Source organism: Megalobrama amblycephala, linkage group LG13, assembly GCF_018812025.1.
Source record: "Megalobrama amblycephala isolate DHTTF-2021 linkage group LG13, ASM1881202v1, whole genome shotgun sequence".
NCBI lineage: Eukaryota > Metazoa > Chordata > Actinopteri > Cypriniformes > Xenocyprididae > Megalobrama > Megalobrama amblycephala.
This window is the reverse complement of record NC_063056.1, coordinates 26,349,238-26,366,981: the sequence shown is the minus strand read 5'-3', so window position 1 is coordinate 26,366,981 and position 17,744 is coordinate 26,349,238. Positions and strand designations below refer to the sequence as shown.

General features: G+C 34.0%; 1 protein-coding gene across 1 annotated transcript; it reads left to right on the top strand.

Annotated features, from left to right (window-relative positions):
* The first annotated feature begins 1,794 nt into the window (after positions 1-1,794).
* Positions 1,795-13,656, top strand: LOC125244141 (GTPase IMAP family member 8). Its single transcript, XM_048154153.1, has 5 exons — positions 1,795-2,665; positions 2,933-2,988; positions 3,142-3,843; positions 4,535-5,242; positions 10,245-13,656. The coding sequence occupies exons 2-5, from the start codon at positions 2,961-2,963 to the stop codon at positions 11,012-11,014; spliced, it is 2,208 nt and encodes a 735-aa protein (XP_048010110.1). The 5' UTR covers positions 1,795-2,665; positions 2,933-2,960; the 3' UTR covers positions 11,015-13,656.
* The last annotated feature ends 4,088 nt before the right edge of the window (positions 13,657-17,744 follow it).

The window sequence follows — 17,744 nt, the reverse complement described above, 5'->3', positions numbered from 1 at the left end:
AGGAGAATAGCCAGACTGGTTTGAGATGATAGAAAGGCAACAGTCACTCAAATAACCACTCATTACAACTGTGGTCTGCAAAATAGCATCTCTTAACGTACAGCATGTCGAACCTAGAAGCAGATGGGCTACAGCAGCAGAAGACCACACCTGTCAGCTAAGAACAGGAAACTGAGGCTACAATTTGCACAGGCTCACCAAAATTGGACAATAGAAGATTGGAAAAACATTGCCTGGTCTGATGAGTCTTGATTTCTGCTGCAACATTTAGATGGTAGGGTCTGAATTTGGCATAAACAACATGAACGCATGGATCCATCCTGCCTTATGTCAATGCTTCAGGCTAGTGGTGGTGGTGTAATTGTGTGTGAGGTATTTTCTTGGCACACTTTGGGCCCCTTAGTAACAATTAAGCAGTTCTGAAGGCAAAAGTGGTTTCAACCCGGTACTAGCAAGGTGTACTTAATAAAGTGGCCATTGTGTGTGTGTATGAGTTTTTTCTGAGAAATTTAATGTTATGAGGCTAAAAAAAAGAAAGCATAATATGCTCAAAAATGAAAATATACTCATTGTATTCATATATTCATGTTTCTTTAAAATATTTACATCATAGCTGCTGTCTGTAACTTTTTTTGGTTAAAAATGATCCAAAATCAATTTTTGATCATGTACATAACCAGCCAGTGTTCAAAACTATCTCCTTACCATAGCCCGATACACAACGGTAAGCTTGTAATAATGTTTTATATTTCGGGTGATACTGGTGGGTTTTCGCGGGAAATTCGAGCATGTCGCCATTTGTCTTTGCGTCACGTCTGTTTACATAAAGAACAAGTAACAGCTAGTAGCTATATCGCATGTGAGGCAGATCATTTATAGCCTTTTCTCACAGCAGCTGCAATTAAACTTATAATTTGGATGGCGGATTGTATGGTATGACAAATTAACGTTCGTGATTAGGCTGTACAGAAATTGAAATCTACAGGTAACGCTAATACACACTAAATACACATAGTCACGCAATGCTGTTGATAACATTAACAATTTGAGAACAAAGTATAGCAATAATAATAATTTGCAAGGTTTGACGTGATTTGAGCTAAGCGATCTTTAGATTTAATCACCATTGGCAGCGCAATTTACTGTAATGCTTTTTTTCCCCTCAGTTGGTCAGAACAAAAGTGGCAGACATGTTACTTACTTGTTCAGATGACATTTTCCGGTGAAAATTCTTATTTTGGTCATACTTCCAAGACTACAATATGTGATTCTGAACTACAGTCTCCACACCGATGTGGTGATTGACAGCAAACATTAGATTCATCCGTGCTGAGGAGCCGTGCCGAGGCACAACGCATGTAATGATAATAATTCTGCAAACAACTGCAATTGCGGGCTTCAAACAGAGATGGCGACAAAGGCAAAATTACAGTCTGCAGCTTTAACTTTAAATAATTTACAAAAAAAATCACAATCCTGTTGTAGTTACACGGTGTAACTTACACCAATACAAAATTTTGTCAAATTTTGAAACATTTAAAACAAAAATAAACTTGAAGAAGATACATTTAAGATTCTACTATATTTTAATTGTCATTAATGAAATAATCAAAATAATTCACTCAGACTTTTGCACCCCACTGTTCATACTGTACATACTGTATATGTGTGGCCATCAAATTCATTACAATAGCCGGGATGGATATGTACAATAGGCTTAGATGGATTAAATTAGCATAATACATAGCCTATATAAATTTGCCTGGCCAAAAAAAAAAAAAAGTCCCTGTTTGGATAAGAGTCTATGTCTGGATCATTATTGCTGTGATTATTATATTTCTAGCACTAGCTTGTTTGGGAGCAGTTCTTTTAAGCCTTATTGATAGAGTGTGTAGCATTTCATTTCTTAAACAACCATGCAGGAAGACACATAATGGCCATATTCCAGGATTACAAAGCAAAATATATCAGGCTTAAACTGTGAAAGAATGATTGAGAGTGAGCATGAAGAATCAAAGTCTGTGGGATGTGCTGGAATAGACTTCACAGAATGCTTGACTCTTGCATTGTCAGTACAAGATCTTGGCCAAAAATTGATGCACCTCTTGATGGAAATAACATCACACTGTTTATTTCCAAAGAACTGTTCCTATACATATAACATGCAAGAAACAAAATAATGAAGAGAAACTATAACTGCACACTCTCTTAAGCACACACAAACGCCTCGGCAAAGTTTCCTCCTTCAACGTGCACATCAAAAGGTCTGTTTGTTTTGCTAAGCACATAATAAATAATCACAGCAATAATGATCCAGTCATAGTCTCTTAAGTATTTGCCTATTTGAATCAAAACAGTGATTTAAGGTTTAAGATTCTACACTACTTCTATATTTAATTAAATAATTAAAGTAGTTCACTCATACATACAGCTATGGCCATTATGATCACAAAATAATCACAATAGATGAATTTGTTTAGATGAATTTGATAGATCTGTTTAAATTGGTCAATGTAATGGAAACACAGCCCCTTCTGATAAAAATCTATAAAAATCTTGAGTCACTTGTTCAGCCAGTCTAACTAGTTTTGTTCATATTTGTTGTGCACACAAGAATAATATTCTTCATTTCACTGTCAGCTCTTCTGCTGTGATGAGAACAAAGGTAAAACCTTTTTCCCTCTTTCACCTCACTTATTCATTCTTTCACAGATAGCTAATGGCTTCTAAAAGCTTGTTGAAAAGCGCTGTAAATGTATGGGGTGGTAATCTTGTCATTTTAAAAGCATCATCCATTAGCTTGATCTTGGTGCCACAAAAACACATTAATACAATGTTGAAGACAGAAGTAATTTTATTAAATTTCTTGTATCATTTAAATGGTGCGGTAACTAATTCAAGCCAAAAGTGACATTATTTCTAAATATTTTAGGGAGGGTTATGAATAAGAAAGTGCAGCAATGGCTACATGTGAAGCAAGTGAATTTGGTAAGTACCCTGATTCACACATTTAAATTCTTGGTGCTTTTCTAATAGGATTTAAGAAAGGTTTAAATCTAAGTACAGCCAAGCTCTAGATCCATATACAGCAGGGAACAAGAAATCATGTTTTGATAAGAAGGCATTGTCTCTTACTGGCAGGAGCCCAGTTTCTCTTTGATTTGAGGATTGTGCTATTGGGAAACAGAGCAGCAGGGAAAACCTCTTTGGCAAACCTAATAACAGGTCGTGCAGAGCCTCATCTAAGGAGAACGGCCCAGTGTGTGAAGACGCATGGAGATTTTGCCGGAAGGCAGGTCACTGTAGTTGATACGCCGGGCTGGTGGAAGAACTACCTTGTAAAAGAAACCCCTACATTTCAAAAACAAGAGATTGTGCTTAGCGTAGCTCATTGTCCTCCTGGGCCCCATGCGGTTCTGCTGGTCATCCGTGTCGACGCTTTATTCAAAGAAAAACACAGGAGGTCGGCGCAGGAACACCTGGAGCTTCTGAGCGAGAGAGTCTGGAATCACACTATAGTTGTGTTCACATATAGAGACCAGCTACAGGAACAAGCTCTAGGAAAGCACATTGGAAGTGAAGGGGAGTCTCTTCTGCTCTGGATAGTGGAGAAATGTGGACACAGATATCATGTTCTTAACACCGAGAGAGCTACCGGTACGCAGCTTACAGGACTACTGGAGAAAATAGACGCGATGGTCGTGGGAAACGGTGGCTGTCATTTTGAAATGGACAGAAAATGGTTGCATGAGGTGGAAGGAATGATGACAAAGAGATACATGAGAGCAAACCAGAGGAGGAAGATGTTACAAGAACAATGGGGGACTCCGCTTGTACGGCAAGGTAAGAACCAAGGGCCAGATTCCCAAAAAAGATGCATTCTAAGAAATTCAAAAGTGCAATTCTTGAAGTTCTCAAACTTAAAGTTTTGTCTTTAGAACATTCTTAAGAAATGTTTTTGAAATGACAAAATATTCTTAACTTTTTTTCTTAATTTAGAAAATAAGAGAATAGCAGTTAAAAAGAAGTTTATTCTTAAAAATGTTTAATGAATACAGACCAATTTTAAAGGGATAGTTCTCTAAAAATGACAATTCTGTCATTATTTACATCCTCATGTTGTACCAAATGTGTATGAACACAAAAGGATAAATTTTGAAGAGTATCCTGGTTGCTTTTTTCCCATTTAATGAAAGTGACAGAGACTTGACAAAATGATAAAAACACATCATCTTGAAAAAGTTATTTGTGTGTCAAATAATTCAAATTATTAAAAGTTTGATGCACAATACCTTTTGTTCTCACTTCTATTGAAAAAAAAAAACATCACTGAAATCTTTTGATGCAGCTTATCTAATGACATCAATGAGAAAATTCTCCTTTTGTCTTCCTTTTGTGTTTGGAATGACATTAGGGTGAGTAAATGATGACAGAATAGTAATTTCTGGGTGAACTGTCCCTTTATTCTCAGTTTAGACAGAAAATGTTGAAATTTGTTGTCAATTGATCATGTTTTTTTGTTTTTTTTAACCAGGTTACAAGCAAGTCCAGATTTCTAAGATGAGGATGATTGTGTTAGGTTTCCGAAGAGCTGGGAAGAGTTCAGCCGGAAACACCATTTTGAGTATGGCGACATTCATCTCGAAGAGAACCACCACGTGTGCGAGAAGACAAGGCGATGTGAACGGGACAAATGTGATTATAGTGGACACTCCAGGCTGGTGGAAGTCTCTCCCAGTTATTGACACTCCTGAACTGGATAAAATGGAACTTTTATCCAGCATGTCTCTATGTTCACCAGGTCCACACGTGCTTCTGCTGACCCTACGTGTAGACGTGTCATTCACAGCAGAAGAGAAGGAATCAGTGGAGGAGCACATGGAGCTTCTTGGAGAGAGTGTGTGGGCTCATACCGTAGTGCTGTTCACCCATGGAGATTGCCTGGGGGATGTGACTGTAGAGGAGTTCATTGAGAGCGAAGGGGAGGCTCTACAATGGCTAATTGAGAAATGTGGGAACAGATATCATGTCCTCAACAATGAGAACTGGAATGATGGCAGTCAGGTCACAAACCTGCTGGAGAAGGTAGAGAAGATGGTGGCACAAAATAGGGGCCATTATTATGAAATTGACCCTAAAACTCTAAAGGAAGTGAAGCAGAAATGGAAAACAGCAGAAAAGAAAGCAAAGGCACGAGCAAAGAAACAGAGACAGACCAGGAAGATGAAGAGTGCAATGAAGGGTAAGAGACTGGTTTTACACATTCGAATGCATGTTGTTACCATTTTACTTCCGTAATGTGACATTTCTGAGTAAAACAGGATATTCAATGAGATAAAATAGCCCATGCATCAACAAACAGCCCATGAAGACTAAGTCACAGCAACAGAAAAGAGAAGTCATTACTTTTTCTCAGAAATCACACAAAAAAAAAAAAAAATTTAAAAAAATATTTTTGAATGAGATTTTAAATTTTGTTATATTATTCAAAGGAACCACACAAAATACAGAACAATATATATATATATATATATATATATATATATATATATATATATATATATAATAATTAGTAAAAAATTGTAAAATAAATAAATACATAAACATAAGAAAACTACTAAAATTGCTGTTACCTTATATTGTTTACAAATAGATTTTAAAAAATAAAATAAAATCTAAGTCAAAGTTTATTCATCAGCTAAGGGAGAAAAGTAAAATGAAAGTGAAAAAATTAAACAACTATGAATATTTTTACTGCGTAAACACAAGTAGGCCTAATTGTTGATGTTTCCACTGCATTTGTGATACTCTACACACCCCTTTTGGTGTGTCTAGCACATGCCTTATTGTGCATAACTGACAGCAAATTAAATATGAAAAAGGAACAAGAGCACATCAGTAAAAAAAAAAAGACAAAGGGATGATTCGGAGGAAGATAAGAGCTACTCAGGTTGAAAGTATTTCAGTACATACAATATTGTGGTGGAGGAGGAGGGTTACAGGGTTCAAATTGCAAACTGAGTTTATTCTTTTGTGGCTTTTTATGGTCTCGGTTTATCTTTGAAAAATAATGTTTAGTTTTGATGAGAAAGTTTTTGGCGTCACTGTGTCTGCTCAGAGTTCAGTGTGCATCACAGAAACGCTGTGTCATTCGAGATGCATTATTTATTATGCAGAGCTTTTGAGTTCAGTCTGAGTGCTTGTTTTGAGAATGTGATATCTGATAATGAGCTTTAAGTCATGTATAAAGTTTTGTTTATGTTAGCACAGAGTCAAATCTTGTTAGGGAAAAACTCATTTTAGAAAACACTTAACATCACAATCATATTCCTCAAGCAAATATTTGTTATCAAAATAAAATTCTTGAAAGTCCTTGCTTCAGCTCATCTAATAACTTATTTTTTACTTTATTGTTTTTTAATCTTGTTTTGGAGAGACATGTAGTGACAGGAACTTGTAGGGAGCAAGAGGAGGAATTGAATTGGTAAATGTTGCAGGCCAAGTTCAAACTCATATCAATCACATGAGCACCACAGCTCAATGTCTCTGACTGCAAATCCCATTTTAGCAAATCTTATTACAGAAGGATTGTTTGTCAGACCTGTTCATACACAATATAATGTGTATGATCTGTTTTTGTTTAATTCTAGTTCCTGTTTATTAGTTCTCATTTTCCCGCTACTAGCTTGTTTCTATGGTTAATTAGTTCCCCACATCTGTTCAATTTCTACATTGATTATCCTGTATATATAAGCCCTGAGTTCTCTCTTGTTCCTTGTCCTGTATCGTCAATGTTTTCGTGGTTGTGTTCTCCAGTGTTCTCCTGTGTTTGCCTTCGGGATATAATAAAGTTTTTGTTTACTATTCCGTTCATTGTGCACTTCGTAGTACCACAGCGTGATAATAGGGTTCCTCAAATCCTGTCCTAGAGAGCCACTGCAGAGTTTAGTTCCAACCCTAATCAAACAAGCTAGTCAAGGTCTTTAGAGTTACTAGATAATTGCAGATAGGTGTAAATGCAGAAAAGTATTTTCACTTCATAAAACGCTAAATCCCAGCGTCATCCCGTCCAGAAATACCAGTTCATTGGCAGAAACTGCTAAATGCCACTTCCCTTTGTCAGCAAAAATCTTCAGAGATACTAGGTGAGTTTGATCAATTCAACTCTGCAGGGCCAGATTTGAGGAACCCTGCAATATAATGTTCTTCCTAAATGTGGTTTAAATTGTCTTAAGAAATTATATTATTCAGCAAACACTTTCGAAACCATTTTTAAGCCGTCCCTGAATCCATTTATACGGAAGAGGATTAGGGCCATCTACCATCTCGAGATTAAAGTTTCGAGAAATTTCGAGAAAAAACTCGTTAAATTTCGAGAAAAAAGTCGAAATAAAATGTTGAGAATAAACTCGTTAAATTATGAGTAAAAACTCGTTAAATTTCGAGAAAAAGGTTGAGATAAAATGTTGAGAATAAACTCGTTAAATTACGAGAAAAAAACTCGTTAAATTTCGAGAAAAAAGTCGAGATAAAATGTTGAGAATAAAGTAATTAAATTATGAGAAAAAAGTCGTTAAATTACGAGAACAAATTCGTTAAATTATGAGAAAAATTTCGTTAAATTTCGAGAAAAAAGTCTAGATAAAATGTTGAGAATAAACTCATTAAATTACGAGAAAAAAGTTGTTAAATTTCGAGAAAAAAGTTGAGATAAAATGTTGAGAATAAAGTAATTAAATTATGAGAAAAAAGTCATTAAATTACGAGAAGAAATTCATTAAATTATGAGAAAAATGTCGTTAAATTTCGAGAAAAAAGTCGAAATAAAATGTTGAGAATAAACTCGTTAAATTATGAGTAAAAACTTGTTAAATTTCGAGAAAAAGGTCGAGATAAAATGTTGAGAATAAATTCGTTAAATTACGAGAAAAAAACGTGTTAAATTTTGAGAAAAAAGTCGAGATAAAATGTTGAGAATAAAGTAATTAAATTATGAGAAAAAAGTCGTTAAATTATGAGAACAAATTCGTTAAATTATGAGAACAAATTCGTTAAATTATGAGAAAAATGTCGTTAAATTTCGAGAAAAAAGTCGAGATAAAATGTTGAGAATAAACTCATTAAATTACGAGAAAAAAAGTTGTTAAATTTCGAGAAAAAAGTCGAGATAAAATGTTGAGAATAAAGTAATTAAATTATGAGAAAAAAGTCATTAAATTACGAGAACAAATTTGTTAAATTATGAGAAAAATGTTACATTTCGAGAAAAAAGTCGAGATAAAATGTTGAGAATAAACTCATTAAATTACGAGAAAAAAGTTGTTAAATTTCGAGAAAAAAGTCGAGATAAAATGTTGAGAATAAACTCATTAAATTACGAGAAAAAAGTTGTTAAATTTCGAGAAAAAAGTCGAGATAAAATGTTGAGAATAAACTCGTTAAATTACGAGAAAAAAACGTGTTAAATTTTGAGAAAAAAGTCGAGATAAAATGTTGAGAATAAAGTAATTAAATTATGAGAAAAAAGTCGTTAAATTACGAGAACAAATTCGTTAAATTATGAGAAAAATGTCGTTAAATTTCGAGAAAAAAGTCGAGTTAAAATGTTGAGAATAAACTCATTAAATTACGAGAAAAAAAGTTGTTAAATTTCAAGAAAAAAGTCGAGATAAAATGTTGAGAATAAAGTAATTAAATTATGAGAAAAAAGTCATTAAATTACGAGAACAAATTCGTTAAATTATGAGAAAAATTTTAAATTTCGAGAAAAAATTCGAGATAAAATGTTGAGAATAAAGTCATTAAATTACGAGAAAAAAGTCATTAAATTACGAGAAGAAATTCATTAAATTATGAGAAAAATGTTGTTAAATTTCGAGAAAAAAGTCGAGATAAAATGTTGAGAATAAAGTAATTAAATTATGAGAAAAAAGTCGTTAAATTACGAGAACAAATTCGTTAAATTATGAGAAAAATTTTAAATTTCGAGAAAAAAGTCGAGATAAAATGTTAAGAATAAACTCATTAAATTACGAGAAAAAAAGTTGTTAAATTTCGAGAAAAAAGTCGAGATAAAATTTTGAGAATAAAGTAATTAAATTATGAGAAAAAAGTCATTAAATTACGAGAACAAATTCGTTAAATTATGAGAAAAATGTTAAATTTCGAGAAAAAAGTCGAGATAAAATGTTGAGAATAAAGTCATTAAATTACGAGAAAAAAGTCATTAAATTACGAGAAGAAATTCATTAAATTATGAGAAAAATGTCGTTAAATTTCGAGAAAAAAGTCGAAATAAAATGTTGAGAATAAACTCGTTAAATTATGAGTAAAAACGTGTTAAATTTTGAGAAAAAAGTCTAGATAAAATGTTGAGAATAAAGTAATTAAATTATGAGAAAAAAGTTGTTAAATTACGAGAACAAATTCGTTAAATTATGAGAAAAAAGTTGTTAAATTTCGAGAAAAAAGTCGAGATAAAATGTTGAGAATAAAGTAATTAAATTATGAGAAAAAAGTCATTAAATTACGAGAACAAATTCGTTAAATTATGAGAAAAATGTCGTTAAATTTCGAGAAAAAAGTCGAGATAAAATGTTGAGAATAAAGTCATTAAATTATGAGAAAAAAGTCTTTAAATTACGAGAACAAATTCGTTAAATTATGAGAAAAATGTCGTTAAATTTAGAGAAAAAAGTCGAGATAAAATGTTGAGAATAAAGTCATTAAATTACGAGAAAAAAGTCTTTAAATTACGAGAACAAATGCGTTAAATTATGAGAAAAATGTCGTTAAATTCTCATAATTTAACAAGTTTTTCTCGTAATTTAACGAGTTTATTCTCAACATTTTATCTCGACTTTTTTTCTGGAAATTTAATGAGTTTTTTTCTCGTAATTTAATGAGTTTATTCTCAACATTTTATCTTGACTTTTTTTCTCTAAATTTAACGAGTTTTTTCTCTAAATTTAACAACTTTAATCTCGAGATGGTTTTATTTTGTTATTATTGCTTGGCCCTAATCCTCTTCCGTACATTTAGGAAGGTTTTTTTAAAATATTATTTTTAACTTGTTATTCACCATGAAAATAGCCAAGAATGTTGGCATGGTGTTAAAATATTAACCAACCAACCAACCAACCAACCAACCAACCAACCAACCAACCAACCAACAATTGTTCCTAAAAGTGTGGCTTTTTTTTAAGATCAAATAGTTATAAGTTGTTTTTCATGTCTTTTTCTAGATATCGGAAAGAATTTATCAGAATTTTGTCTTGTGCTTCTGGGTTATGGAGAAGCTGGGAAGAGTTCAACAGGGAACACTATCCTCGGCCAACAGGTGTTTGGATCAAGAAGAACAGCCCAGTGTGTTCAGAGGCATGGAGAGGTTGGAGGACAGCAGGTCAACATCATAGACACCCCTGGCTGGTGGAAGAATCTGCCCATAGAACAAACTCCTGAACTGAATAAAGATGAAATCACACACAGTCTATCTCTATCCACTTCTGGTCCAGTAGCTTTCATTTTGGTCCTTCGCGTCGACTGTTCCTTTAAAGAGAAGGAGCTGAAGGCAATGGAAGACCATTTGAGGCTTTTGGGCTCCATGGTTTGGGATCGCAGTATAGTTCTGTTCACTTTTGGGGACCTGCTCGGAGACCGAGCCATTGAGCAGCATATTGAATGTGAAGGGAAAGCTCTGCAGTGGCTTGTTGACAGATGTGGAAACAGGTATCATGTTTTTAATAATAAGGCCAAGGGTGAGAACCACCAGGTCAGAGAGCTTCTGGAAAAGATACAGGAGATGATTGCAGCAAACAAAGGGTGTGATGACATGGACATGCAGGTGCTTCAAGAGGTGACGGAGAGGAGGAAGGTGGAGGAAGACAGAGCAAACACCAGACTGAAGACGCATGGACGAGGAGAAGAAGATGAATTAGATGATGAATTTGATGACAGTGACGAAAATGAAGTTTTTTTAGTCGACAGCTTGGAGATACGGCCATATGAGATGTGAATTTTAGGGGGGAAGCTACAAAGTTGTGTAAATCATTTTCATAGTGGTTTTGTTTTCTAGTAGAAATATCAAAACATACTTAAAACAAGATAAAATATGATTTATTAAATTATTATTATTGCTATTATTTTTAGAGAATACTTAATCTATTTTATATAATCTATATCATATCATGTTTTATCCTATGTCTTATCACTGTTTTCTTGTTTTAAGCATAAATATAAAAAAAAAAAAAAAAACATGAAATGTAATATTTGTTTTAAGCAAGTAATTGTATTTAGTTTTAAGGGTGTTCATTTTTTGTATCTTATTTTTTTCTTTATATGTATTATATATATCTTATGTATCTTTTTACAATGAAACATTATATGGTGACATTTATATTTCACAAAGACATTTTTCAAGCGTGCAATATATATCTGAAATATGTAGAGGGCACTGGGGTCTGTTTTTAAAATGTAGAAATGTGGAAATGTATTCATCTGGAAATCCGTTGCCGTATCTTTACTCTCATAATGCACAGACCCCTTAGCGTCAAGAATATTAAAATTTGATACATTTGCACAACACATTGCTGTAGGCAAAGTGGCACACATTCAGGAAGAATATGCAAATGAAATGCCAAAACACAATATTTCAAAAAATAAACAAAGAAACAAACAACTAAACAAATAAATAAATGACAAACAACATCCAAGGGGAAAGCACGGCAAGAGGAAACAATGCTAATGCAAGTCACTGTGGATAACAATGACGCTTTAAGGCTCTTGTTTCTGGTAGATGAAGTGAGTGAAGGGAGATTTCAGACAACAGCACCTCATACAGCCAGAGGCTTTGATACTCCTGTTCATCATTCACCATTGGGAGGATGTTTGCTTTTGACTCATATTCACCCACATAGATACATAATCAATGTGAGGTGTTTCCATCCTTTGTCATCAAAACTACTTGAAGTGGCTATTTTCGCTTTGGGGTATATTTTTTGCTCAAGTACTAGACTACTCTATCCATCTTCATTAGTATTTCTGACCTTAAAATAAGTTTTGTATTTTCTGTTTTTGCTATTGAATTTAATAATACCCTATATTTCATAGCTATTCAACAAATGTTGGTTTCTTTTTTTTTTTTTTTTTTTTTTTTTAATCAGTATAAGTTAAATTGATGTGCTTTTGTATTTAAACGCAGAGTTTTTCACACTTTAAAGTGACATTTGATTTATTGAATTTAGTAGGCCAAATGTGTTATAATTTAAAAATGAAAATCCAGTCATTGGCCATTTCAAACCTGAATGCATAGTGAATAATGGCTTCAATTTCAGTCATTTCATCACACAAAGGTATTGCTGTAGAAGACTTTAAAATAGTAGTATGGACTAATTTTATGCTTTTTTTTTTTTTTTCCTTTTTTTTTTTCCTTTTGTTCACTATAAACTGACATAATATGGACAAATATGTGATTTTTTGTATTCCAAAGAGAAAATAACAGCATACATGTTTGAAATTACATTAGAGTAAATAAATAATGCCAGAATTTTCATTTTTGGGTAAACAATTCTATTAATCATAGCAAAGGTCATATCAAAGTGTAAGCATTTTCTGTACTGTAACTGTATCCTGGCTAGCCTTAGAATGGCCTAATTTTCTTTTAATCACAATGTATGTGATAAAACAAAAAAGACAGATAACAGATATTTTTAGCAGGTTACTCATGCTAAAAGATGAACAGAGAGGTAACAGAAACGATGACAAGGAAAAGTTTGAAAAATGAAGAAACTGAAAAGGGCAAAGCTGAGAAATGTCAAGGAAGAGGATGAAAGCTGTGAAAGGAGAACAAAGTGAGATTACAGAATGAGATTGAATGAAGCCTCAAAAGATGACGGAGTTGGTCTTGCTACACTGAGTTGGGCCTTCAAACTGTATCCATTCTCTCCCTCACACACACACACACACACACACACACACACACACACACACACACACACACACACACACAGTGTTTCAAGAAATTACACATGAATAATTCATGTTTTCAACTTTACTCAGGCCAACCAAGACTGTATAATTAATTGAGGCTCCTTTTACAGGGGACTGGAATTAGGAGGGATTGTTTAAGATGGGCAAGCCATGAGAGGGCAGGGCATGTTTAATATCATAATCATGTATGGCGGCACTAAGTGGTCATGAAATCAATATATGCCTTCTGTATCTTTTCAAATTATTATAAAGTCAAATGCTGTTCTTCTAATCAAACTTTATAGTACTTTAGTGTAAATTCTTCTGTCATTTGATAATATTTGGCCAATTGCTTCATCGATGTATGGCTGGTAGATCACACATGTGTGGTTGTTTATGCATTTTCAGAATTGTCAGCATTCATATCCTCTTTCAATAAATTTGCATATAATTGTGTCTACTTATTTACTCAATATTCGCTTTGTGCTATATGTCAGTGTATTGCAAAAAATATATGCTTAAAATACCCTGGCATCTGCTCTGTATGTGAATGAAACACATTGTGTCTTTATCTGTTGAAATCTGCTAGCTTTAAGCAGATTATACCTATTAATTGTCAATTTAATGGTATTATGTTGTCTAAGTATCAGACAAAATTTCCTTTATTTTCTGTTTGGGTGTAAAAATCGACATGTTTTATTTGCAATTGAATTAAAGGCATTTACGAGTATAAAGGATACTGACTGCTGCCTCCTCCAGTAAAGAAACTTAAATATTTCTTACTGTTAATGATGCCATAAATCATACATAAATCCACATGATTATTTAGAAAAATGTAAGGTCCAAAATGTGCAATCATTCTCTGAAATAAGGTGTTCAGCAGAAACAAAAAACATGTCTGGGTGGCCTCATGCGCATTATATTATTATTCATGCAGTTATTCAGAACATGGTGTCTCTGTATTGGAGACACAATTGTGCGAAAGGAACTTGTCAGCATTATAAATGTGGCTAATTTATTGCTTGTGTGAATAAAAATAATGGCAAGTGCTCCAATCACTAACGCCACTTTAAAAATGGCCTGTTAAAATGAGTTACTGTGGCCTTCTTTTTAAAAACTTAGATAAAGTATTCATCCCTTTTAGATAGATATTTGCTTGGATTGATTGTTAGGGGAATATGTTATGACAGTTTTAGAAGGTGTGCGACTATGAAAAAATGAGGTTGTTCTGTCATTCATCTTTTGAAAATAGAGCCATATGTTTCTGAGAAATGGAGGGAGAACTGAGTGATGTAACTTATGTTATGTAATGACAGTTTTAAATGTTCAGAATGGTTTGACCTTGCAGTTAAAATAAAAATAATTGCTACACGGGTCATTTGACTCAGTAGAGGGAGTGCTATTGCTTTTCTATAGCTTCATTTGCATAAAGTTCTTCACAAGGGTTATTCTTGCGCTAAATATGTGCATTAGGTAGTAACTTTGACTGTCATTGCATAGATCAAAGTTTGCCATTGTCTTTGTAGAGAACAGCTCAAGAATGAAATCATTTATAAAGAGATAAAGCACAGCTGTAGTGCTTGACAAACCTTTTGTTTTACATTTTTTGAAACCATTTTAAATTATTCATGCATGTTAAAAAATATTGCACCTGTTTTCCAGTGACATTTTCACTGTCAGTGCAGTGGTGCTCTTGAATGGCTTACCTGTGCGCTGCCTCCTGGCTGGAACGGGTCTCAGCGTAATCCTGTAGTCAGCACTGTGAACTTTCTCGAACATTCTCAAAACAGAGATTCAGGAAATTGCTCAGCAAGTGTCAGGCTGCTCGAACAGAGAACACTAATCCTGTAAAGACTTCCTCTCAAAGCTGCTCTTAAAAGGAAGCACCTGGCGGAATGGATCAGGAGGAGAAGAGCTGAGAGACAGTAAGAAATAAGAGATTTTTAGCATTAGTCATGATGCTGGTATTAAGGACGTTTAGTGGGGTTTGAACCGAAAGTTTTCGTGTCTCCTTAAAATGGCAGCACAAAGGGCTGAATAGATAAAAGGAACTAGTGACATGAAGGGGGAAAAAATGTGATGTACATGGCATATGAGAACAAATGTATCTGTTCTACATGGAAACTAGGAGAAAGGGGAGGGATAATTGTAATGTAACTCATGTATTAATTTCAGACATTTTAAAGGCGCTCTAAGCGATTCTGGGTGGAGTAACTTCCTGTTGACGTTCGAAGTGTTGTCAAACAAAACAGAGGCTAGCTAGACCCTCCCTCCTCCTCCTCCTCCTGATGATAACGAGCAAGAATGCAATTGTTCCCAAATATCCACATGACTGCAAACGTGGCATTATTATACAACAGGTCAAAAAACAAAACGTACATTTTAAACACAGTACTGCCAGTATTTACTCTCTTTTGCAATGAAATAATAAAGAAAACCACAGCAGAACTACAACACACGTCTGTTTCGCGAACAATTCTGCGGCTTTGAACGAATTGTGAGAGTCGATTCAATGATTCATTCACAGCCACTTGCTTCGTTACTGAATGAATGACTCGATGACTCGCTCATAAAAACAGTGACTTGCTGCCACCTACTGGCGGTTTTAGTTTAATATTTAAAAGTTTTACTTAGTTTTACCATCATTGCATATTTCTATATTGAACATTTTTATTTAAAACATTATTTATTGTATAAAGTTATTCATAAAGGTAAAAAAATGCACTGGAAAATCAATTTAGGGGGCAAATATTGTCCCTTAATGGTAAAGGTGTGACTGCAGTCGAAGTGGAAGAGAGGGGGTACGCAGAAGGATGGTAATGCCTTCAGGGGGTACTCCACGCTAAAAAGTTTGGGAACCACTGGCTTAGAGCACCTTTAAGTAACAATCAACACTATTTAAAAGTGCTGCTGAGTGTGATATTGCTTGTAGCTACAACAAAACAGTTCAATAAACAAGAAGTTAATATTAAGCAACCTTCATTTTAGACACAATTTTGACACTTACCTTTTGATTTTTCATGTCTCCTAGCAACAAAGTGATAGCGAATTTTCATTGACCTGAATTAATCTGTGTTTTGAATGAATCGGTTAAGTGAATGATTCAATGACTCATAAAGACAGTGGCTGTGTTCAAAATTGTGTTCAAATGATCACCTTGCAAGTGTTTCGGCCAGACCGCCTTCCGTATTCTTCAATAAGCTTATGCTGTCCATCCTACACCTTCCCTATTCAAATTACGGAACAAACACAGTGCCAGTGCCGGTTTTTCCGTAAGTTGAATAGGGAAGGTGTAGGACATACAGCAAAAGCTTTTTGAAGAATACGAAAGGCGGTCTGGCCGAAGCACTTGCGAGGAGATCATTTGTGTTTATAAAGCAGGGGTCGGCAACCCAAAATGTTCAAAGAGCCATATTGGACCAAAAAAACAAAAAACAAATCTGTCTGGAGCCGCAAAAAATTAAAAGCCTTATATAAGCCTTATGAAGGCAACACAGGCTGTAAGTGTATATTAGCTATATTAGCCTACTATCAAAATGACTAAGTAGGCTACAAATACATAATGAGGTATTCCCGAGGTATATATTTAAAAACTGCTGAAAGCTACAGAAAAAAGAAGCAAATGGATCGGTGCAATTCACAGAAACAGCTGGACTCCAGCAGAGAAACATGGATTTGCAGTTATCATTTTGTGTCAAATTGTTGGATTTTGAGGTAAAATCATTCCATAGGCTATATATTGTATTGTTATATATTATGTTGACAAATCATCTATTAAATATTTTCCATCTTATATTCTGCATAATTGTGCGTTTTAAAATAAACACTGACAACAACTATACTATAAAACTATGTTTTAGGGATGGACAATATGACGATATATATAACATTGATATAACGTTAAGTAATTACGCGGATTTAAACTTAAGTTACCTATATTGTAGTTTAAATATTCACAGGCAGATTTGCTTTATGTATTTCCTCGGTGTCAAATCAGGCACATATAAAATTTTTCCATTTTAATACATTTTTGAAAAAAGCTCCAGGGAGCCACTAGGGGAGCACTAAAGAGCCGCATGCGGCTCTAGAGCCGCGGGTTGCCGACCTCCGTTATAAAGCATATACATTTAAAAAAAAATTTTTAGAAAACGACCAATCGTTTCGCTAGATAAGACCCTTATTCCTCGTCTGGTATCGTTTAAAGCCCTGTGAAGCTGCATTAAAACTGTATTTTGACCTTCAACCGTTTGGGGTCAATTGAAGTCCACTATTAGGAGAATAATCCTGGAATGTTTTCATCAAAAACCTTAATTTCTTTTCGACTGAAGAAAGAAGGACATCTTGGATGACATGGGGGTGAGTAAATTATCAGGAAATTTTAATATGAAAGTGAAGTTGCTTCTTCTTTTTGCCTACTTTTTTATGAATACTGCGAATTTCAACATGCTACTTTATTTCACATACTGTTTTTTGCCTACTATATAGTAGGGAAGTATGCATATTCAGATGCAGCCAGTGACTTGTCGCCAACTGCTAACCAATCAAATTTTTAGCGTTTTACATTTAACTATTTTTCAAATCAGCTTGTTTGTTTCGCTTGGTGTGTGTTTACATTGATGTGCATTACAAAGTGTGTGCCACTTACCATGTCTAGAGAATTGTGTTTTGACTTATATATAAAATATGTACATTAGAGTTTTGTCATTTTATGTTTAATTTATCATATTACAATAATAGCATACAGCATGGGTAATTTAAATGTCTTTAGTTTAATTGTA

Coding starts and splice junctions, on each gene's coding strand:
- LOC125244141 (XM_048154153.1), top strand. CDS start 2,961: ATGGCTACATGTGAAGCAAGTGAATTTG. Junction 3,844..4,534: donor GACTCCGCTTGTACGGCAAG/GTAAGAACCAAG, acceptor TTTTTTAACCAG/GTTACAAGCAAGTCCAGATT. Junction 5,243..10,244: donor GATGAAGAGTGCAATGAAGG/GTAAGAGACTGG, acceptor GTCTTTTTCTAG/ATATCGGAAAGAATTTATCA.